The sequence below is a fragment of the Bos indicus x Bos taurus genome, chromosome 3, assembly GCF_003369695.1.
Source record: "Bos indicus x Bos taurus breed Angus x Brahman F1 hybrid chromosome 3, Bos_hybrid_MaternalHap_v2.0, whole genome shotgun sequence".
In the NCBI taxonomy this organism is placed as follows: Eukaryota; Metazoa; Chordata; class Mammalia; order Artiodactyla; family Bovidae; genus Bos; species Bos indicus x Bos taurus.
Window position 1 is genome coordinate 28,590,176 of NC_040078.1, and position 25,270 is coordinate 28,615,445.

The 25,270-nt window shown below is 36.8% G+C and overlaps 1 protein-coding gene across 1 annotated transcript in view; it reads right to left on the bottom strand.

The window, feature by feature from the left end:
- SYCP1 (synaptonemal complex protein 1) overlaps positions 1 to 25,270 on the bottom strand; it is a 154,555-nt gene that overhangs the window by 112,699 nt on the left and 16,586 nt on the right. Inside the window, exons 13-16 of the mRNA XM_027535954.1 lie at positions 16,692 to 16,750; positions 15,396 to 15,465; positions 14,453 to 14,526; positions 10,318 to 10,426 (exon numbers count right to left, since the gene is read on the bottom strand). Of these exons, the coding sequence (XP_027391755.1) occupies positions 10,318 to 10,426; positions 14,453 to 14,526; positions 15,396 to 15,465; positions 16,692 to 16,750 (312 nt within the window). The remainder of the gene's footprint in view (positions 1 to 10,317; positions 10,427 to 14,452; positions 14,527 to 15,395; positions 15,466 to 16,691; positions 16,751 to 25,270) is intronic.

Sequence of the window (25,270 nt, forward strand, 5' to 3'; positions counted from 1 at the left end):
ACAGTAGAAAATAACACAATGCTGTAAAGCAACTATACTCCAACATAATTTTTTTTAAATGTAGTCAAAGACAAAAAGGTACCCAATGAAATAAGGCTGAATAAATAAAACAAAATCTGGACTAAAATTTATCAGAAAAAAAGACAAATATTTAGGATAAAGAATTATCAGAAAGAAACTATAAATAGCTATTCTTAGTATATTTAAAGAATAAAAAGCTTAAATTAAATAAGAAATAAAATTACATAAAGTAGAATAGCAGATCTTAAAAATAAGAATAATATCTTACAATAAACATCTAATAACTAAAACTGAAAGAGTTCAGTGGATGAGAAACAAAAACAGAATTAGTGAATGACAAGATGGGCCAACGAAATCATCTAGAATAAGGCACAGAAAGGCAAAACTGTGAAAAGATAGAAAAGAAATTAATAGTAACAAAAGACAGGGAAAATTAGCATGAGTTTTATTCAAATTTCAAAAAGGAGAATAAACAGAGAATAGAACAAATATAATGCCTGAAGAAAAGCAATAATAAAAGACATTAATTTACAGATTTAAGAAACTATAAAATAAAATTAAGCATATATCATATCATACTGAAAATGCTAAAATATCAAAAACAAAGCAAATCTGAAAAAACCCAAGAGAGGGGAAGGATAACTTATCTTCAAATGTTCAACAGTTAGTTTGACAAGTAATACAAAGGAAACCAAAAGAAAGCAAATACTACCTTCACTGTGCTAAAACAAAATAGTTTAAATATACAGTGTGCCAACCAGAACTATATACCAAACAAAAAAATCCTTTCAGATGAGAATGAACAAACAAATGTTCAGACAAACAGGAGAGAGATCATCACAAACATATTTCCACTAAAGGATATTCTAAGTATTTCTCTTCAAGGCAGAAAGAATAGGACCCAAATTAAAGATCTAAGAATTAAGGGGAGAGATTAAGATCAAAATGATAAGAGCAGGAGGACATGAAACTTACCTCCCCACCAGGAATACATCAAAAATACATCTATATGCAGAATGATACTCACTGAAAACTAAGTGAAAAATGGCATCCATTTTTCTTTTTTTTTTTCTAAAAATGGCATCCATTTTTTTCCTTGTACATCTAAAGCTGTAAGATGGAATCCAGCAGGAAGAGAAGAGAAGCAATCAGATCAGGACCTCTGCCCCATGAGGCAACATGGAAGAAGAAGGGAATCCTCCTTGAGAGATGAGCAGTTCAAATCACATTTTGGGTATACTAGCCCTCAGGTCCAAAAGCAGGAAAACAAGTCACCCAAACTGGTTAGAAAACCAGTGAGACTAACAAGGTGACTGTAAGAAACCTAGATTCAAATCATGAAGAGAGGTGTAACATTTTCGTACTCCTGAAACAAGGCAGAGAAAGCAAACTGAATTTGCACTGGACTCTAGCTTGCTTCCCGTAACTTCCACAATGTGCCACCCAGCCTGAGCCAAGTGATTGCTCAGGCCTTGTGTGCTTTGCAACACAACTCCACATTAGGGAAAGAGTTGCTGTGGCTGAGGACCATGCTCAGTTGTGAGGGACTATACCAGCCCAGACACAAAACAATATCTGAATAGGGAGGTGCATCCATTACCAGCGCTTACAGTAGCAATGTATCAAAAGTAGTACCAGACTCTGACTACAGCTGACACCACCATAGCCTGCACCCAGACCCACATCAGCCATGCCTGCCAGCTCTGCAGCCCAACTCCAAACTAGGGTGAGGGTTGCAAAGGCAGTTCAGACCTAGAAAAGTGTCTGAAGAGGCAGGGGCAGCTATTAATGGTACTCACAGAGGCAGTGCATTAAAAGCAGTCCAGACTCTAACTGTAATCAGGGATGCCACGACCCACACTCAGACCAACATCAAGCACCTGCACTGGCCCCTCTTGCTCCAGAACTGCTCCATATGAGGTAAGGGTGCCAGTGCTGGGAGGGAAGAGAGCACACACCTAGAATGAACAAAGATGGCTCAGACCCAACTCTTAGAGCTTCTGTGTGAGCAAGTGGAGACCTGACCCTGCCTCCAACAGGGTAATGTCGGCCACTGAGAAAAGAAGCCCTGGCTCACACTTGACTGTGGCTCTAGACCCTCCATTTCCAACCCAACCTCTTAGCAAGGTGACAGTTGCCAGGACACACTGGGAAAAGACATGATTCATGTTCACATCAGATCCTGTCCACAACATATAAAATAATAATAAAAGTAGATTTATAATCAGAGATAAAAAGTTAACATTAGAAAAGTAGGTTTAACATTAGAAAATAACATTAAAAACTAATCACTGGAACAGTCTTATGGACTCTGTGGGAGAGGGAGAGGGTGGGAAGATTTGGGAGAATGGCATTGAAACATGTAAAATATCATGTATGAAACGAGATGCCAGTCCAGGTTCAATGCACGATACTGGATGCTTGGGGCTAGTGCACTGGGACGACCCAGAGGGATGGTATGGGGAGGGAGGAGGGAGGAGGGTTCAGGATGGGGAGCACATGTATACCTGTGATGGATTCCTTTTGATATTTGGCAAAACTAATACAATTATGTAAAGTTTAAAAATAAAATAAAATTTTAAAAAAAGCCAAAAAAAAAAAACCTAATCACTAACAAAGGAAAAAATATGATATCTCAATATATGCCCCCTAAAAAGTATTTTATTTTTATTGATATTTTTGTGGATATTGAGTCAATATCCATTCATTATAAAACTCCTTGATATATTGGAAATAGAATTCTCTTCCAGAAAGCAAGGATGCAATAATAAGCAACTGCATTCCCCATAACTAGCTTTGTGCCTGGCACAGAACAGAAAGGAGGTTAATAAAAGTTGAATGGATAAATTATCGAGTAATGATTTGAAAGTGCTAATATATATCCAAAACAAAGTTTCCAACTGCCTTCTAACTCCATTATACATGTATTGTAAGACAATGTAGAGCTTACATTCAAAAGGACAGCAAGGAAGCAGAGACCTCAAATTTGCTAAAGCAAAAAGGTAAAGAAAACTTGCATAAATATGTTGAGGAAGAAAAAAATTTTATATGCTATGTATGAAGAGCAAGGGTTTCCAATTCAAAGTTTGGAAAGGAGAGGAACAACAGAAGTCAAGACAAGCAGAAAAGCCAACACTGATAAAAGAATGAAAAAAAGTAATGAGTTTAATCACGTATGACTGATATGTAGCCTCATGAAAAAGATCCAAACCCCCTCCAAACAGAATCCTATTTAAAAGTATATCACTCTTAATAAACAGAGAAAAAGAGTCAAATTTTTCTCCCCTTAAATTTTTTTCTTAAATCTCTGATCACTGATACTCTTTAGCAGACAAGTATTGGCAAGTGACAAAAATTAGGTAACAACAAGAAATTATTATTATTTTCTTGCAAAATTATCTCCATATTGCCAAATTCAGACTTACATTGAAGAAAAGTAAGGAAAACCACTAGACCATTATGTATGATCTAAGTCAAATCCCTTGCGATTATATAGTAGAATTGACAGATTCCAGAGATTAGATCTGATAGAGAAAGTTCCTGAAGAACTATGGACAGAAATTAGTGACACTGTACAGGAGGCAGTGATCAAGACCATCCCCAAGAAAAAAAAGTGCAAAATGGCTGTCTGAGGAGGCCTTACAAATAGTTGAAAAAAGAGAAGCTAAAGGCAAAGGAGAAAAGGAAAGACATACCCATTTGAATTCAGAGTTCCAAAGAATAGCAAGGAGAAATAAGAAAGCCTTTCTCAGTGATCAATGCAAAGAAATAGAGAAAAACAATAGAATGGGAAAGACTAGAGATCTCTTCAAGAAAATTAGAGATACCAAGGGAACATTTCATGCAAAGATGGGCCCAATAAAGGACAGAAATGGTATGGACTTAACAGAAGCAGAAGATATTAAGAAGAGATGGCAAGAATACAGAAGAACTATACAAAAAAAGATCATGACCCAGATAACCACAATGGTGTCATCACTCACCTACAGCCAGACATCGTGGAATGCGAAGTCAAGTGGGCCTTAGGAAGCATCACTACAAATAAAGCTAGTGGAGGTGATGGAATTCCAGTTGAGCTATTTCAAATCCAAAAGGATGATGCTGTGAAAGTGCTGCACTCAATATGCCAGCAAATTTGGAAGACTCAGCAGTGCCACAGGACTGGAAAAGGTCAGGTTTCATTCCAATCCCAGAGAAAGGCAATGCCAAAGAATGTTCAAACTATCACACAATTATACTCATCTCACATGCTAGCAAAGTAATGCTCAAAATTCTCCATGTCAGGCTTCAACCATATGTGAACCATAAACTTCCAGATGGGCCAGCTGGATTTAGAAAAGCCAGAGAAACCAGAGATCAAATTGCCAACATCCACTGGATCACTGAAAAAGCAAGAAAGTTCCAGAAAAACATCTACTTCTGCTTCATTGACTACGCCAAAGCCCTTGACCGTGGGGATCACAACAAACTGTGGAAAAATCTTAAAGAGATGGGAATACCAGACTACCTCACCTGCCTCCTGAGAAATCTGTATGCAGGTCAAGAAGCAATAGTTAGTGCCACAAAAAAAGAAAACTATAGGCCAATATCACTGATGAACATAGATGCAAAAATCCTAAACAAAATTCTAGCAATCAGAATCCAACAACACATTAAAAAGATCATACACCATGACCAAGTGGGCTTTATCCCAGGGATGCAAGGATTCTTCAATATCCGCAAATCAATCAAGAAGCAATAGTTAGAACTGGACATGGAACAACAGACTGGTTCCAAATCGAGAAAGGAGTACATCAAGGCTGTATACTGTTACCCTGCTTATTTAACTTATATGCAGCATACATCATGTGAAATGCCAGGCTGGATGAAGCACAAGCTGGAATCAAGACTGCCAGGAGAAGTATCAATAACTTCAGATATGCCAATGACACCACACTTACGGCAGAAAACTAAGAACTAAAGAGCTTCTTGATGAAAGTGAAAGAGGAGAGTGAAAAAGTTGGCTTAAAACTCAACATTCAGAAAACTAAGATCATGGAATCCGGTCTCATCACTTCATGGAAAATAGATGGGGAAACAACAGAAACAGCCACAGACTTTATTTTCTTGGGCTCCAAAATCACTGCAGATGGTGACTGCAGCCATGACATTAAAAGACGCTTACTCCTTGGAAGAAAAGCTATTATCAACCTAGACAGCATATTAAAAAACAGAGACATTACTTTGCCAACAAAGATCTGTCTAGTTAAAGCTATCATTTTTCCAGTAGTCACATATAGACTACCGGAGAGTTGGACTAAAGAAAGCTAAGCACCGAAGAACTGATGTTTTTGAACTGTGGTGTTGGAGAAGACTCTTGAGAATCCCTTGGTCTGCAAGGAGATCAAACCAATCAATCCTAAAGGAAATCAATCCTGAATATTCATTGGAAGGACTGATGCTGAAGCTGAAGCTCCAGTACTTTGGCAACCTGATGTGAAGAACTGACTTACTGCAAAAGACCTTGATGCTGGTAAGACTGAAGGCAGGAGAAGGGGACAACAGAGGATGAGATAATTGGATGGCATCACCAACTCAAAGGACATCAGTTTGAGCAAGCTCCGGCAGTTGGTTATGGACAGGAAAGGCTGGCATGCTGCAGTCAATAGGGTCGCAAAGTGTCAAACACAACCGAGCGACTGAACTGAACTGAAGAAAATATTAAAAATAAGAATTAGCTGATCATAATTAATTTAAATGGATAGTTCCAGGGAGAATGAAGTAGTTGGTAACAGACCAACCTTCATGCTGAAAATAACTAGTAAACACAGAACAAATCTAAACAAAAAGGACTAAAGTAAGGCTAAGATTCCTAAAAGATACGTCCTAATAAGTCAACTGACAAAATTTAGCTGACATCTACTGATTCTAGGCATGAGCAAGAGGCCTAAATGCTCGCTTGGTCCCAGCAAAGGGCTGTTTCCAGGGGATTAAAATAGACAGCATATATGTGACAACCTAGAACGGCAGGACCCACCTCCCATCCCCAAGAGAAAGGGGATATACCTATGGTTGATCCATGTTAATATATGGCAAAATCCAACACAATACTGCAAAGCAATTATCCTTCAATTAAAAGTAAATAAGTTTTTTAAAATAGCATAGTCTTACAGGTCTCAAAGAGCTGAATAAACAAAATTGAAGACTCAAAAAAACCTCATAAACTTGACTATTTCCCTTCATTCAGCTAGCCTCTAATTGGATTACAATAATCAGCCCAATTTCTCCCTAGCAAACAGAAGACAACATCAGCCAGCGCCTGTAACTTTTCTTATAACAATGTACGGAATTCAATCAAAAAATTACTGGACACATCAAAAGATAAGGACAAATCACTAAAAAGTAAGATTAAAAAGGAATAGAAAGTAGAATGGAGGTCACCAAGGGCTGAGGGGAGGAGGAAATGGGAAGTTACTGCTTAATGGATACAGCAATTTTGCAAGATGAAGAGTTCTGGAGATAAATACTACTGATGACTGCCTAACAATGTGAATGTATCTGTGCCACTGAGCCATACACTTAAAAATGATTAAGATAGTAAATTTTATGTTATATGTATTTTACCATGTTTTTAAAAAAGAAACAGATCAAAAGGTGAGCCAGATGTTGAAGTAAAAAGAGAACTATAAAATATCAATGACTAATATATTCAAAAAGGATGAAATGTCACTTTTAAAAGAGAAGTTAACCAGAGAAATGAAATCTTTAGAAAAATAATTAAATGGAAATTTTAGAAGGAAGACATATGATTAAAGTTAAGGATTCAATAAATGAGTTTAAAAGCAATTTGACACAGTAGAAGGCAGGGTTAGATAACAGGTCAGTAGAAGATATCTAAGCTGAAACAAAGAGAAAAACAAGTGGAAGATAGATGGATAGATGGGAAACAATGAAAAGTAACTTAAACGAATATATTTCAGTGGCTATAAGTCTGCAGAATCATACAGTATTATTTATTACCAATAAGTTGTTTCCAGTTTATATGATAAGATTAAACATTCATTCATCTTAACACCTATTAAAATTCTATTGGGCACTATAGAGTTACAAAGATATTTAGTAAGACACTGCCCTCAAGACACTCAAGATCACAGGAGACTTACAAGTAATGCTTAAGCCACTCTTAACAATAAGGAGTTCAGCAGAATTTAGCCAATAGGTTTGGAGAGGAGGTAGAAGATTAATTTTGGTTAGCAGAAGTAGCAAAAAGCTGGTGAGAGAGGGAGAACATAAAATGTAAAAGAAGTTAAACAATTTCAATATCTGGAGTACAGGACACAGTAATGACAGCAAGGTAAAATGAGCAGGCATAGGTTAACAGGAACTAAATAATTCTTTGCCATGTTTTTAAGAAAAAACTGAAAAAATGCCACAAGATCTCCATGATGTTCTGAAAGGAGCACAGTATTTCACAAAGGGCATACCTTTCAAGTGCCTTACTACTTGAACAAGTTTGAAAAACACTCAATAAAAAGATAGTCTAAAATATTACATGATCCTAAAGATCCTTCATAATCTGATCCAAACATTTTTTCCAGTCTCATCTATCTGAGTTCTTTAAGATACAGACTTAAAGATATATACTAATATTTATATTATACTAGTATACTAATATATAGTAATCAGTGCTTCAAATATACCCTAATTTTCACACTTTTAAGACTTGCACAAGCCATTTCTTTCGCCTACACTCCCTCCTCCAATTCACTGTCTCAGTTCAGTTCAGTCACTCAGTCGTGTCCGACTCTTTGGGACCCCATGAATCGCAGCATACCAGGCCTCCCTGTCCATCACCAACTCCCGGAGCTCTCTCAGACTCACGTCCATCGAGTCAGTGATGCCATCCAGCCATCTCATCCTCTGTCGTCCCCATCTCCTCCTGCCCCCAATCCCTCCCAGCATCAGAGTCTTTTCTAATGAGTCAACTCTTCGCGTGAGGTGGCCAAAGTACTGGAGTTTCAGCTTTAGCATCATTCCTTCCAAAGAAATCCCAGGGCTTATCTCCTTCAGAATGGACTGGTTGGATCTCCTTGCAGTCCAAGGGACTCTAAAGAGTCTTCTCCAACACCACAGTTCAAAAGCATCAATTCTTCGGCGCTCAGCTTTCTTCACAGTCCAACTCTCACATCCATACATGACAACTGGAAAAACCATAGCCTTGACTAGACGGACCTTTGTTGGCAGAGTAATGTCTCTGCTTTTCAATATGCTATCTAGGTTGGTCATAACTTTTCTTCCAAGGAATAAGCATCTTTTAATTTCATGGCTGCAGTCACCATCTGCAGTGATTTGGGAGCTCCCAAAAATAAAGTCTGACATTGTTTCCCCATCTATTTCCCATGAAGTGATGGGACCAGATGCCATGATCTTTGTCTTTTGAATGTTGAGCTTTAAGCCAACTTTTTCACTCTCCACTTTCATCAAGAGGCTTTTTGGTTCCTCTTCACTTTCTGCCATAAGGGTGGTGTCATCTGCATATCTGAGGTTATTAATATTTCTCCCGGCAATCTTGATTCCAGCTTGTGCTTCTTCCAGCCCAACGTTTCTCATGATGTACTCTGCATATAAGTTAAATAAGCAGGGTGATGATATACAGCCTTGACGTACTCGTTTTCCTACTTGGAACCAGTTTGTTGTTCTATATCCAGTTCTAACTGTTGCTTCCTGACCTGCATATAGGTTTCTCAAAAGGCAGGTCAGGTGGACTTTTAATCATCTATGATCTACTTACCCTGGAGAAGGAAATGGCAACCCCCTCCTTCCCTGGTGGCTCAGATGGTAAAGCGTCTGTCTACAATGCAGGAGACCCACGTTTGATCCCTGGGTTGGGAAGATTCCCCTAGAGAAGGAAATGGCAATCCACTCCAGTACTATTGCCTGGAAAATCCCATGGACAGAGAAGCCTGGTAGGCTACAGTCCATGGGGTCGCAGACTCGGACATGACTGAGTGACTTCACTTTCACTTTCCAGTACTCTTGCCTGGAAAACCCTATGGGTGGAGGAGCCTAGTAGGCTACAGTCCATGGGGTCACAAATTGTCGGACAAGACTGAGCAACTTCACTTTCTTTCTTTCTTTTAGTAGTTGTGACTGGTGAACTTAGTTGCCCCGAAGCATGTGGAACCTTCTTGGATCAGGGATCAAACCCATGTCCCCTGCATTGGCAGGCGGATTCTTAACCACTGGATCACCAGGGAAGTTCTGAACTGTCTTATTTAGGCTTTAATATTTGCTGGTTTAACATTTTGGCATACCTGACAGCATTCGTTCCCTGGTGGCTCAGACGGTGAAGTACCTGCCTGCAATGCGGAAGACATGGGTTCGATCCCCCTGGGTCAGGAAGATCCCCTAGAGAAGGAGATGGCAACCCACTCCAGTACTCTTGCCTGGAAAATGCCATGGATGGAGGAGCCTGGTAGGTGACAGTCCATGGGATCATAAAGAGTCAGACATGACTGAGCAACTTGACTCATTCATGGTCTACTTCAACAAACAACTTTTCCTTAATGCCTTTCCAAATGCCTTGCTCCAAGACTAATTAATAACTGTCTCCATAGTGCTCCTAGAGTATTCATTTATTTACAAAATATTTGATGCCTAATATATATTAGGCACTGTTTTATGCACTTGGAACTCATCAATTAACAAAAAAAGACAAAGATCCCTGTTTTCATGGAGCACCTTCTTGAAACTTGAAGAAAATGAGAGTATGCAAAGGGAAAAGAGGAGCACATCTTCTTTTAAAAAGCTTCCTAAGTGACTGTTATTCCCTCCTCCAACTTTTCAACCTGGGTGGAGAATTACAGCATTAAAAACCATTACAACAAAACTGTGTTAGTTGCTCAGTTGTGTCCAACTCTTTGTGATCCCACGGACTGTATCGTTCCAGGCTCCTCTGTCCATGGGATTTCCCAGGCAAGGATACTAGTGTGTGTATGGTGTATGCATGCTCAGTCGTATCTGATTCTTAGAAACCCCATGGATTATAACCCGCCTGGCTCCTCTGTCCATGGGATTTTCCAGACAAGAATACTAGAGTGTATAGCCATTCCTTTCTCCAGGGTATCTTCCCAACCCAGGGATTGAACCCGGGTCTCCTGCACTGCAGGCAGATTCTTTAACTGTCTGAGCCACAAGGGAAGCCCAAAACATTACAAAACTGTTTCATTACAATAAAACTGTAATGAAAGCTAAAATTTTAAACATAACAAGAGGAATACATAACACATTATCATATTTTCTTATATAAATTCTTACTTGTCTTTTCCTCCAATTGATTAATTTTATTTCTGGACTCCTCTAGCAGAAATGTTAACTCTTTCATTTTATTTTCTTTCTCAGTACTTTGGATCAAAAGCAGTGATACCTAAAATGAAATATTTAAATAATACATTATAGATACAAAAAATTAAATGATACCTTAGCACCGATCATCATCTATGATTATTTTATGTACTTCCTTATATGCTTTTCATCAGTCTGTGCCTGGCATTTAGTATGTGCTTGCACAGCAAACATTTATTGAATGAAGGAGTGAGCAAACTAGTGCAACATTCTTAATATTATAATAAGCATTTTAAGTTATCACTTAGAAGATTATATATTGGAATCTACTGGTTCATTTATTCTATAAATATTATTGAGCACCTACTCTGTTCCAGAAACCATAATAAGCACTGAATATACAGACATGATGGAAGTCATCCAAGAAACTCATAGCCTAAACCAGGTGACAAACAACTAAACTTGAATATTATTATAGAACAAAAATCTTACAGGAATTAGAAAAAAAAATCTAAATCAGTCTTGGGGGATGTAATCAAAAATTAACCCTTCTCAAAGAATTGAACTGAATCTTGATAGACAAGTACTTAGTCTTGTCTAAGTATTCAGGTTAGCAGGAGGAAATGAGCATTCTAGACTTGTGTAAGAATACAAAGGATCAAAAGATCATGCTTCTATTCAGAGAGCTGAAATGTTTAGATGGCTAGAATAGAGTGCATGTAAAGGAAAGGTGAAAGATAAACTTATAGACTGAAGACTCACAGATTCAAGATGGTAGAAAGACCTCCCTACCCTATTTTCATCTTCAAACCACCCAAAAAATCACTAGAAAAACAACAAAGATGGACTTCATCTTCCATGAAACCATGAGACTTCTATAATCTAAGCCACAAAATGTAAAAAAGGAAAACAGTGAAAGGGAACAGAAAATGATTTAGCATAGAAATGCAAGATCAAAACTAAGAGTCTACACAGGGAAGATTACAAATGAGAAGCAAGATAGTTCAATCCTAAAGAAACCCAGAATGTTTCAAGAATTTGAAGCACAGACACTGTGGAAGCTAGGTATGAAACAGGAGACTAAGTAAAAGGAGAAGACTCTTGAGAGTCCCTTGGACTGCAAGGAGATTAAACCAGTCAATCCTAAAGGAAATCAATCCTGAATATTCATTAGAAGGACTGATGCTGAAGCTCCAATTCTTTGGCCACCTGATGTGAAGAACTGACTCATTGGAAAAGACCCTGCTGCTGGGAAAGACTGAAGGCAGGAGAAGGGGACGACGGAGGATGAGATGGTTAGAGGGCATCACCAACTCAATCAACATGAGTTTGAGCAAGTTCAGGGAGATAGTGAAGGACAGGGAAGCCTGGCTTGCTGCAGTCCATAGGGTTGCAAAGAGTTTGACATGACTGAGAGACTGAACAACAACAAAAGGTACAAGGAGATTGGAAGTTTGCTAAGAGTAGTAAGTCTTCTCTAGGCCTCTTAACCCTCCTTTCCTGGATGCTACTCCCTGAAAGCCAATCAGAGAACAAGCCTATTCCATCTTTGCAAGAGACACCAGCATGATCAAATCAGGGGGGAAAAAAAAAAAAACAAAAGAATCTCTAAACCTGGATTTCCAGGCACAGGAAAGGTTGGAGACAAAAGATATAACTAAGAAGTCAACATATGGAATGATGAGACTCAGCCTGTCCTGCTAACCCAGCCCCGAAATGCTATCAACAAAGTTTACATTCCCAGGAAAAGAATTTGGAGATTTCTAGGGAAAAAAAAAAGTCTTGAAAATAACAACACTTAGAACTTCCAAATATACAAGGATTTAGAAAAGGCAGAGAAACCAGAGATCAAATTGTCAATATTCACTGGATCATGAAGAAAGCAAAGAAATTCTAGAAAAACATCTGCTTCATTAACTATGCAAAAGCCTTTACTGTATGGATCACTACAAACTATGGAAAATTCCTAAAGAGATGGGAATACCAGACCACCATACCTGCCTCCTGAAAAACCTATATGCAGGTCAAGAAGCAACAGTTAGAACCAGATATGGAACAACAGACTGATATCAAACAGGAAAAGGAGTGTGTCAAGGCTATATATTGTTACCCTATTTTTTAACTTATATGCAGAGTACATCATGAGAAATGCTAGGCAGAATGAATCACAAGCTGGAATCAGGATTGCCGGGAAAAATATCAACAACCCAGATATGGAGATGATACCACTCTAATGGTAGAAAGTGAAGAGGAACTAAAGAGCCTCTTGATGAAGGTGAAAGAGGAAACTGAAAAGGCTGGCTTGAAATTCAACATGAAAAAAACTAAGATCATGGCATCCAGTTCCATCACTTCATGGCAAACAAATGGGGAAAAAGTGGAAACAGTTAACAGATTTTATTTTCTTGGGCTCCAAAATCACTGCTGATGGTAACTGCAGCAACAAAAGTAAAAGATGCTTGTTCCTTGGAAGAAAAGCTATGACAAACCTAGACAGTGTATTCAAAAGCAGAGAAGTCACTTTGCCAACAAAGATCTGTATAGTCAAAGCAACGGTTTTTCCAGTAGTCATGTATGGATGTGAGAGCTGGACAATAAAGAAGGCCAACTGTTGAAAAATTGATCCTTTCAAACTGTGGTGCTAGAAAGGGCTCTTGAGAGTACCCTGGACAGCAAGGAGATCAAACCAGTCAGTCTTAAAGGAAATCAACTCTGAATATTGTCTGGAAGGACTGATGCTGAAGCTGAAACTCCAATACTTTGGCCACTTGATGTGAAGAGCCAACTCACTGGAAATACGGGAAAGATGGAGAGCAGGAAAAAAAGGGGGCAACAGTGAATGAGATGATTGGATGGTACCACCAACTCAAAGGACTTGAGTTTGAGCAAACTCTGGGAGATAGTGAAGGACAGGAAAGCTTGGCGTGCTGCAGTCCATGGGGTTGCAAAGAGTCAGATACAACAAAGCAACTAAACAACAAACACAGAGTCCCCACCAAAACACTAGCTGGCCACAGCATCATTTTTATAAAGAACACCCAAGATCTGAAAGTTCAGCTCATGCACTCCGGATTCCAACAAGCTTCTCAGCACTTTATTCTATTTTTGTGTTCTGTATAATAAGCACACTTTCCGCTTTTAAGAATACCTCCTTCTTTCAGAAATCTGGTTTAAAAATATGGTTAAAATACAGAAAAAAATGCTAGCTCTTTTAAAAGATCAAAGTATAATACATATAAGAATGAAGTCAAGGAGAAGGCAATGGCACCCCACTCCAGTACTCTTGCCTGGAAAATCCCATGGATGGAGGAGCCTGGTAGGCTGCAATCCATGGGGTCACTAAGAGTCGGACATGACTGAGTGACTTCACCTCACTTTACAGAAAACTCTAAGAATCTTCTTTGTACTTTCAATTAATATTTGCCATTATTGTTTAGTACATATCCTTGTTATCTATAATTACAAGGTATTTGTGCCAAGTCAGATAAAAACTCAGAAAAAATAGGGAGAAGTAGAGAGATGATAGTCAAAATAACTATACTACCCAAAGATTCCTTTCTATATTTCATTTTCCATTCTGAATTCAGAAAGCTGGAAACTGTTAAAGTTGGCATAATCATCATCTGAAATCAACATTCTTGTGACTCTAAAAGAATATAAACTCACCATTTTCAAGTTTCCCACTATGTGACATTAACAGAAAGAAGCAAAAGAACATTTTAGTTCACCTTCACTGGTGTCATGAATCACATATTTCAAAATAAACTGCAAAATGTGGGTTGCATAATCATGATCATATTTATATTTTATGAAGTTTTTATCTGAACAAAAGTCCTCACAAAATAATATATATTTACAGAATGTCCTAATACCCACTAATATAAATATTGTAGAAGATCCACGGATTTTTTAAAAAGGGATAGCATTCAATATGTACAAATTTGAGTCAATGGAAATTAAGGCATATGGAAAATATATTTAAATATACATAATATTAAAATTCAAAACTTTATCAAGCAGGCAGCAAATAAAAATTTCTCATGAAATTTTAAGTATCTCATTTATTAGCAAATATAAAGGATACAGAAAATAGATTTGTAAAAAATACCTGCTTTTCCTTGTCATTTATTTCCTTCTTGTACTCTTCTTCAAGGTGTTGGATTTTTTCATAATCTTCCTTTACTTTGAAAGTAAAACAAATATACTTTAATGTAACTATCACAAATAAAATTTTAAGTTTCTGATATTTTATTTCACTTTGTTATTTATCTAGATATTAAATTCCAATGTGAAAAGATGAAACTGCTGTCTTCTTGCTGCTAAACTTCTGTTTAGTAAATTTAACAATATCTAAGTTATAATACGGAGAAGTCAATGGCACCCCACTCCAATACTCTTGCCTAGAAAATCCCATGGACAGAGGAGCCTGGTGGGCTGCAGTCCATGGGGTCGCTAAGAGTCGGACATGACTGAGCGACTTCACTTTCACTCTTCACTTTCATGCACTGGAGAAGGAAATGGCAACCCACTCCAGTGTTCTTGCCTGGAGAATCCCAGGGACGGGGGACCCTCGTGGGCTGCCGTCTATGGGGTCGCACAGAGTCGGACTCGACTGAAGTGACTTAGCAGCAGTAGCAAGTTACAATAACTTTCTAACATTCTATAATTTTTATAACAGCACATATATAAAAGTTTTCTTCTTTATAACACACAAATCTGAAATAACAGATTTTAAAAATATATCTATTATTATTTTAACATGCAACTTGACCAAGAAATGTAAAAATAAAACCAAATCACACTTCCAAAAACTTAAGTACAAACCATAATTTGATTTCAGGGAAAATGTAGCTTTTGAGTCAAACAGGTTATTTTTAACATATACCAATCCTCTGCCACATTCCACAAGATTTTGAGGGGCTTATAAAACCATATACAGTATAAAAGTTTCCAATAGTTTAGGCATCAAGCTGAAGGTATGAAAACATTAACAGAATTTATTAAAAATATAAATAGCAGAAGAGTAATATTTAAAATAAAAAGATTCCTACACTTAAAATGCATCTCCAGTCTGGAACTCTCAGCTTGCACACGAAGTTCCTCAAAAGCTATTATCATTTTCTGAAATATATTTAAGTTTTAAGAATCATACTAAGGCTTTTTAAATAGCTTTCTTGAAGCAATGAAAATAATAAATTTGTATCAAGTGATCATTACATTTAAAACTATACAACATTGAATAATGAAAATTCTGTAACTTTTAATAATTAAACAATTTACTAAAATGTACTGAGAGTGCCTGTTATGGTAGCTTCTCAGATGCTTAAAGGCACTGGAGACAGGTTATATAATACCAAAGAGTAGCAAAACAATTATTAGTACTCTAGTCATTTACTTAATAGCCCATATCAAAATCTGTAATTTTCAACTGATTTTTGCTTACAATCTACTAGAGTATAATCTCTGTGAGGTCTCTCCCCATAAGAGTTCAAATTATACTTCCTACCTGTCAGCATGAGTTCATTCAACATTCAACAAATCCTGATTTGTAAAACTGGATGAATTCATTTATTCATTTAATAAATAGTTACTGTCAATTATGTGCCAGGCACTGTTTTAGGCATTTAGGATATAAGACAAAGTCCTTATCCTTTCATTTCAGTATAAGAAAGAAGACATACCAACACAAATACACACATACACACACACACATGCACACATGTATATCAAATAAATATCATGCAGTTTCAAGTGCTCTTCAGGGAAGTTAAGACAAGGTGAGGAGAGAAGACAACTGAGTAGAAAGATATTTTAGGTGAAATAATGAGGGTAATAAAAAAGCAGAATTAAGCATATACATTTGCACAAGATCTTGGATACGAAAAGTTCTAGATAGAAAGAACAAATTCAGAGAAGCAAGATCAGAAAGAGTTTAGCAAGTCTGAGAAACAAAAAAGAAAGAATTACAGCAGAGAAGCAAACTGAAGAATGATAGGGGATGGGATTTTTTAAAAAAGTAAACAGGCACCAGACACAGATTAATAATACTTGCTATGTTTTTCACATTAATGGTTATATGTCAAAATGTGCTAGTCTCTGACACAGAGTTAATATCTAATAAATTAAGTTAAATGGTGTCACTAACATGTAAATTAAAAAACCACTAAAAAACAAAACATTAATACTCATAGTATGGAATCTTGAGAATTTTACTAGATATAATCATATATCAAAAGGTAAATAATAATCCCTTTAGCAAGAACAATTGTTCATATTTTTGTAGCTATTACTCTAATTTGCTTAGAAATGCCTCTGTTTAAAATATTCAGATTTTCACTACCACTTACCTCTATGTTACTATTTAGGTCCATATAAACTTTCCTAGTTTCTTCTCGTTCATATTCATCTGTTATAAATATAAAATATTTCAAAATTAAATTTAAAACAACTATGATTCCAACAAGGTAACACTCAAATGTCTCAGGTAAGCATTAAAATATTTAAAAATCTGTGTTAGTAAAGGATATTGGTACATCTTTTGAGTCATTTAAAGCAGTATTAAAAATAATTTACATAAGGCATGGTCATACTTCATGACAACTACCTCAAAAGTTGGAGCTGTTCGGTTATCTCTAATTTCCTTTTATAGAATTATTATTACTCATTAATTTATTCAAATTTTATAATATATTTATAGTTTTAGCATTTACAATAATTTGGGATTTAAGAACTATGTGTGAAGTATTTTTCCTTTGTATTTTTAAGATTCATGAGGTGACTTTTATTTTTTTTTCTTAGAAGAAAACTTTGAGGTCCTCTACTTAACAGAGAAAAAGCTAAGTGAGTGTCCCAAGGATAAAAGACACTTTTTATTAGAGTGAGAAACCATATGCAGGACTCAGGCAGGTCCTTTCCATTGGACCACCACCCACTGGATAGCATTTCTTTTTTTTTTTTTTTAAACTTTACAATATTGTATTGGTTTTGCCATACATCAACATGAATCCGCCACGGGTGTACACGTGTTCCCAATCCTGAACCCCCCTCCCACCTCCCTCCCCATACCATCCCTCTGGGTCATCCCAGTACACCAGGCCCAAGCATCCTGTATCCTGCATCGAACCTGGACTGGTGATTCATTTCTTATATGATATTATACATGTTTCAATGCCATTCTCCCAAATCATCCGCCCTCCCTCTCCCACAGAGTCCAAAAGACTGTTCTGTACATCTGTGTCCATGAGGTGAATTTTAAATGAAACATAAATCTCACTCTTGTTTCTGCTCTATTTTTTGAAGAGACAGAAAGGAAAATAAATGTCAAGACAAGAATAAGCTAAGAATAAGTGTAGTCCCAAAGAGAAATCTCCTGTAAATCCTCTACAATATTTTTAGGGTTTGTTTTTTTTTTTTTTTTTAGTTTTTTTTTTTAACCTGAGCTACTAACTATACTCAAACTGAGTGTTGATATGTGGTACTACAGAGAATTAAGGCACAAGGCAGTAAAAGACAATGTGACTATCCCTTCATAATTCCACCCGTTTGGGCCAAGAATCACAAAAACCATGATAAACTGAAGGGACAGTATTAGTTCCAGATTCTAAGTAACAAGCTGCAAAACAAGAATGGCAGCTATGATAGACTCAAATGTCAATGAGGAGCCAAATGAACTGACTTTAGAAGATATAAGTATTCTTGTATTCTCAAAAATACTGGAAAGAGCTCTAGACTTATCAAAGCACATGGAACAGGAGCCAGACCGCTTTTATTTGAATATTAATGGGCTGGAAAAGTTAAAGAAATAGAGACAGAACACATTGGTATTTCAACAGAAAGTTCATCCTTCTCACTCCATCCATTCACTGTTTCATATTTACTACCCAACACAGTTAGCAACAAATCTCTATTCCACAAAAACTATTTGTGCCAAAGAATTGCATCCTATTGCCAACATTTCCAATCTTCCCATTACCATCATCATCAGTACTTCCAAAATACCCTCCAGTCATTCTTCCAATAGACAAGTACTGGAAAGATAATAAAACTACAAAAAATAAAATAAATTGGTATAGATGTACTTTATAGTTGTCAGGAGCAAGTTGCTACAGCGGGGCATAGAGAAGGGACTTTGGTAGTAAAATGTTCTAATGTACTGATATAATAATTGTAACCAATAAAACCTATCTTTTTTGTTTTCTTGGTATCTATTCATCTCCCCACCCCCAGCTCACTCCCTCCTTTCACATTCCCTCCTCCCTTCCCTCTCTCTCTAACCCTTATTTCTTTCTGTCTCTTATGTGTATACATACACACACATACACACACACACACTTACTTTGCCCTAATTTGGCCAACTAGATCTTGCTGCATTCATTGTCTTAGATGAGAGATGATTCAACCAAAAGCAACAAAAATGTCTGAGTTCCAAATCCCCAGTGTTGGGGTTAAGGGAAAGAGTCAAGATATAAGCAAGTAATAGATTTTCAAAATACACAAATCAGAACAAAGCTACCATCCTCTAGTCTTAAAAAATATTTACAGTTTGCAGGGAAAAAAGCCTTTAAAAAGGAAACAGAGAGCTTACTGGATTCTGGCAAGTACTTATGCAATGATTCCATAGCCCTCTACACTCATCAAGCTAAGCCTCAGGGTTGGGGAACACAGAAACCAAAGAGTTTAGGCAAACCAAGAGTAGAGTGAGACTGAGATTTTCTTTTTGCACAAACTAAGAGCAGAGTGGGACAGTCATCCCTAGGAAGATGACAAAACCTGAGAAGAAATGACTGTCAAATATATCTAGACAGATGGGACCTTAGCTTCACAAATTCCCTTGTCCTAACATACTGTACACAGTCAAATGTCATACTGTACACAGTATGTTGGGACAAGGGAATTTGTGAAGCTAAGGTCCCATCTTAGCAGGATAAAGCACAGGATAAAGCACACAGGATCAGCGCAACTGAATAGGCCCTGAGGACTGGTATCAGGAACAGCTTAGCAACAATCTATGTAGACCAGTAACTGAATACCTATCGAAATGATCAAAGTCTCAAAGGACAGATGACTGAGAAGTCAATGTCCCTCTCTACCACATGGCACTATAGGGGCACCCCCAAATTTATATACAACCCCAGGTAATGAAGAAAAATTCAAATTTACTAAGATAAATTTCTTCCATGTGAGCAGAATAAAGGCTTTAAGATTTTTTAACATTTTAAGATATAAAAATTTTGTGCATGCCTGAGTTTGTTGACTAAACTCACTAAGAATCATATATTCCACAAAAGTTATCAGAGTATCAGAAAAAGAGGCAGAAGGGACAGAAAGGAGATTCCCTACCAAAAGTAGACCCATGCAAGGTGAAAACATTAGAAACTGTTCAGTGACTGGCCATACAACTATAAATATCAAAAGAGGATTCAACCACTATACTATGTCCAAAGCCAGTTTAACATCTTGTTTATTCATTTAGTCTAGATAGTTCTTGCTTATTTCAATGATGTATATGGTTAGAAAATCTACACAAGGCCATGAAAAAATACTATCAAACAAAGAAAAGAGAACATGAAAGAGGTGAGACAACAAATATTAAAACAATTATAGAAATGAAAAACAAGGGCCAACAAATAAATAACAAGTATGCCCAAACAGAAATCAGAATAAGTGGCCAAAGATACCATAAAACTTTTCTGGTCTAAAGAAAGACTATTACACATAGATTCAAATGACTGTCCTGACAAAACTGTAACTTTTAAGTGTTAGGTAGGAAGATAGGCATGAGCAATGAGGAAAGGAATCCAAGCTGATCTCTAAACCCATCCCAGACACACTCAGGAGAGCTCACAGATATGCTACAAAATAACCACAGAGACTTACTCCACTCCTGTACTTGTGTCCTAGGCACAGAGTGGATACAAACTACCCACAGGGGCTTCTTCAAGTAACCTTAGGCAGCTAGGAGCTCATTTAGGGTTCATAAATATTCTATACATATATACATCTGATTATAACAGACTGAATTATAGGAAGACATACACAACAGAGCCTGTTATATAAATTGCAACTGTCAATCAACCTTGAGTTTATGCCTATTTGCATTCCTTTTCTTGATTGATGGTGGGTAAAACCCCTATTTTGCACAGGGCACAACAAAAAGGAGGAGAGGAGAAGTATAAAAAGAGGGAAGCCAAAAGGGGTTGGGAGGACAATGACTCCTTTGGGGTCAGCCTGCTCCCACATCTTGAGAAAGTGAAACAAAGAGAAAGTTGCTCAGTCGTGTTCAACTCTTTGCGACCCCATGGACTATACAGTTCAGGGAATTCTCCAGGCCAGAATACTGGAGTGGGTAGCCTTTCCCTTCTCCAGTAAATCTTTCCAACCCAGGGATCAAACCCAGGTCTCCCATATTTCAGGCAGATTCTTTACCAGCTGAGCCACAAAGCATGCCCAACAATACTAGAGTGGGCGCCTATCCCTTCTTCAGTAGATCTTCCCAACCCAGGAATCGAACTGGGGTCTCCTGCATTGCACGTGGATTCTTTACTAACTGAGCTAAAAGATATGACTGCTTGAGTTGTAATTGAGTTGCAACTTGTCTGTTGTTTGAAACCTTTAGTCTGTCATTCCAAATTTTTGTTACTGATGAGACAAGAACTGAGGGAGAGAGAGAAACTGACCTGACATAAGGACCAAAAAAATGCCTGAGTCCTGGCAAAGGGAAAAATATACACATAAATACATATATTATATATGAAATCTAAGTATAGGTAAATAGAACTGTGGTTATCCCCATTTCATAGATAACAAAAGTGTGACACAGAAAAATTATGTTATTTGCCAGGATCCCAAAATAATAAGTGGTGGTACATGATTAAAACAGAGATATGCCTAATGAAATTATAGTAGGGATAAATGCAAAGAATGCTATTTGGATCCAGAAGTCTAAATGCATGTGTAAATAATGAAGTAAAAAAAAGTTAAAGATTTTAATTAGTAATGAAATCACTAAGCCTTTAATACAATGTAACTAGCAAATAAGCTGACTTTAAAGTTCATTAATGACACCTACAATTAGACAAGAAATAGGCCTTTACACAGGTCAAATTACAAATTAGATTACCTCATACAGGTCTGTACTCCTAAATATTCAAACAGACAAACCAAAATAACAAAAGCACAAAGAATCTTGAAAATGTAGGTTACAGAAGATAAGATTCAAAAAGGACAAGTAACTATCTTTAAAAATCTAAAGAGATAAAAATGCGCTTTAGACTTTTTCTATATGCCTTAAGGAGAAGAATTACATTAAGAATAGAGAAGCTACAGAGATTTCAGTATAAGAAATTTCAACTCCCTGTTTAAAGTTCTTAATTTCAACTAACCCTGGCAGTCCAGTGGTTAGGACTCCACACTATCACTGCAAGGGGCCTGGGTTCAATCCCTGGTGGAGAACTAAGATCCCACAAGCTACATGACGTAGCCAAAAACCAACAACAAAACACACACAGATTTCAACATGAAAATAAGAGTTGTCATTAAATGACTCTGTTTTCTGGTAACAACAAAGTAATTCAGACCAACCTTCCTCCCAAAGACATTTAAAAAGCTGGAGGAATTTTTTGAGTTATTAAAAGAAACAATGACCTAAAAAGATAATAATGAATCATGAGACCAAGAATAGTTGAGAATTATAACTCAGAAAATCTAAACCAATTTCCAGTATCAGTCAGGATGGAATAAGCCCACTATAGCCTTTCTCTACCATTGATTACAACAAAAACTCAGAATGAAATCTATAAAGCAACTACTTAAAGAATCTGAAAACTAAGCAAAAGCAGGTAGATTGGGAAGAAAAGTAAAAAGCTAAAGAAGTGACTCATGTGAAGGCAAGTTCCCTGTTTGTTTAGTTTTTTCCTACCTTCTCTTCTAGAATTACTAAAAATGTAAGGGCCCAGCAGAAATCTAACAAGAAGCATGAGCAGCAAAAGGAAATTCTAATTTTTTTTTCTCTCTTCCAGCCCTGTCTCAAGGGTGGCCCCAGAAGTGAAGCTACAGCAGCCACGGCAGAAAGGACATACAAAACCCCAGGAGAAACTCCATGATTCTGGCCAAGGGACAAAAGGACAGGACCTCTTTAAGGCTGAGGGTGAGGAGGGTAATGCTAGAGAGAGCTGAAGAAGAGGACTGCTAATTATTTATATGACTAGGTACAAGTCCCATAGGGAAAAGGGAGGATGTGCATACCCAAGATAGACCCAAGGCAAATACAGCAGAGGCTCTGAAATCACTATCCAAGTCCCAGAACTAATCTAATCTTGAGTGGAGCATATATGAAACAGACCCAAAGTAACACAGCAAAAGCTTTGAAAACTGAACTGGTAATGGAATCCCAACACACAAAAGGTAAGATAGAACTTATGATCTGAACCTGAATTGCCTATCTGCTAAAATATAAACCAAAAAAAGGTAAGAAATACAGGAAGTAACAGCACAGTGACCTCATTGTTATGACTTGAAAAGATTAAACAGGCTCTCGACTAAGGGATTTTGCATTTACTATTTCTTCTGCCTGAAATAACTCATTCCCAAAACAGCTTCATGGTACAACCCCTCAATTATTCAGGTCTCTAATCAAATAGCACTTAATCAGAAAAAAACTTCCCCAAATACTCTATCCCAAAATATTCTCTTTTTAAACAGTTATCAGCACCTAACATACATTATATTTACTCATTTATGGTATGTGTCCCCTTACTAGAGTACATACTCCATAACAGCAGAAAATTTGTATCTTTACTATTGTTTTCCCTCAGCATCTAGAACATTTCATGGTACATAGTAGGTACTTTTTTAAATGTTGAATGAATAAAAAACAGAAAATCACAACAGAAAAATAAAGGCTTAAAGCGAGAATACATATGGAGTTCACACTAAATATAAGGCAAGTATTAAGACTTGTTTAGGGCAAGAATGTACAATGGAGAAAAAACAATCTCTTCAATAAGTGGCACTGGGAAAACTAGACAGCTACAAATGTACACAAATGAAATTAGAAAACTGTAATACACAAAAAAAACTCAAAACGAATAAAAGAACTAAATATAATGCCATATACTATAAAACTCTCAAAAGAAAACATAGGCAGGACACTCTATGACATAACTTGCAGCAAGATCTTTTTCGACCCACCTCCTAGAGTAATGAAAATAACTGGGACCTAATTATACTTAAAAGGTTTTGCACAGCAAAGAAAACCACAAACGAAACAAAAAGATAACCCTCAGAATGGAAGAAAATATTTGCAAACAAGCAACCAACGAAGGATTAATCTCCAAAACATAGAAACATCTCATGTAGCTCAATATCAAAAAAGCCTTGAAAGAGGACCAGGGACTTCCCCAGCAGTCCAGTGGTTAGAACTCTATACTTTCACTGCCAAGGGCACAGGTTCAATCCTTATTTGGGGAACTAAGATCCCACAAGCCATACAGCATGGCCATAAATAATCAGATAAACTGAAATATTGGGGGAAAAAAGATACACTCTTTAGTTCATATAAGAAAGCACCTAAAAAATGTTTAAAAAGTTCTAACCTCTCCCACCAACTGATCTCTGACTTAGCTTAAAACTAAACAGAAGAAAGAACTAACAGCCTTGTCTCTCTAGCCCAGGTTACTTCCTACAAGGCAATCAATATAGAATCTCTCTACCCACATCCATATACTTTTCACCACTTTTTATATCTAGGCAGAAAAGTTAATCTTGAAAGTTGAATAAACAGGGTATAGTGGAACTGCTGATAGTGGAGCAGTACATTCTAGAAAGTACATATAGTTACAAAAGCTAAGTACTATAGGCAGGGATCAAGAATAAAAAACTAACAATACTGGAAATAACATTAACAGCTAATATATATTGAGTACTTTGCACTGTTCTAAGCATTTTATATTTATTACCGAATTTAATTCTCTAAACAACACTAAGAGGTACTTTAATAAACAGAAGGGCAGAGAGGTTACATAAATTATTCAAGATCAGGCAGATAAAAACTGAAAGTTTGAATTTGAACACAGGGCTATCTAACTCTTCAGTCCAAGCTCTTAAGCAATAAGCTGTGTGATATCAATTAAAATTTGAAAAATAGAAGCTATCCTGGAAAAGCAGGTACACAGTATTTCCCAATAGATTCTTGGCAGAAACAAACAAATAACAAAGTAGAGCTGGTGTCAGATTAATGACAAAGACAAACACTATTATTTTTGAAAATCAGACAATGTTTTTTATCAAAACAAAAAAATTCCTACTTTACAATTAACATCAAAATACACACAAAATAAATACATGCACTTTCACATATATACCATAACCTTAATAGAATGTTTTAAAATAATGTTTCTTTAGGATGTGAGGGCGATATGGTTGCGACATCTGTCACCCCACTGATCTCCAGGGTTGATTCGGCTGATCTGGCTGGCTAGGCAGGTGTCCCCTTCCTCCCTCACCGCTCCATATGCATCCCTCCCAAACCTGCATGCTCGGTCAAAGAGGATGACCATCCCCGATAGAGGAGGACCGGTCTTCGGTCAAGGGTATACGAGTAGCTGCACTCCCCTGCTAGAACCTCTAAAATAATGTTTCTTTAGAAGAAATTTGAGAATTCTATTTATAAATACTACATTGCTATTCTTAAGTACTATGCTTTCAGCATAGCCCTCCATCAGTATTTTCTATTATGAATATGACTATATATAATTTTTGATTCAACTTTCTGGTTGTTCTAGACAGAAGAGGTTAGTCTCAAGATCACACTTTAACTAAAATGAGAATTAACCATAAATGTCAAGTATCAATATACACCTTTTGAAATATATAATGTTATCTTTCAAAAACCTTTGTGCTTTATGAAGCTCAAAGAATTAAGAATCTT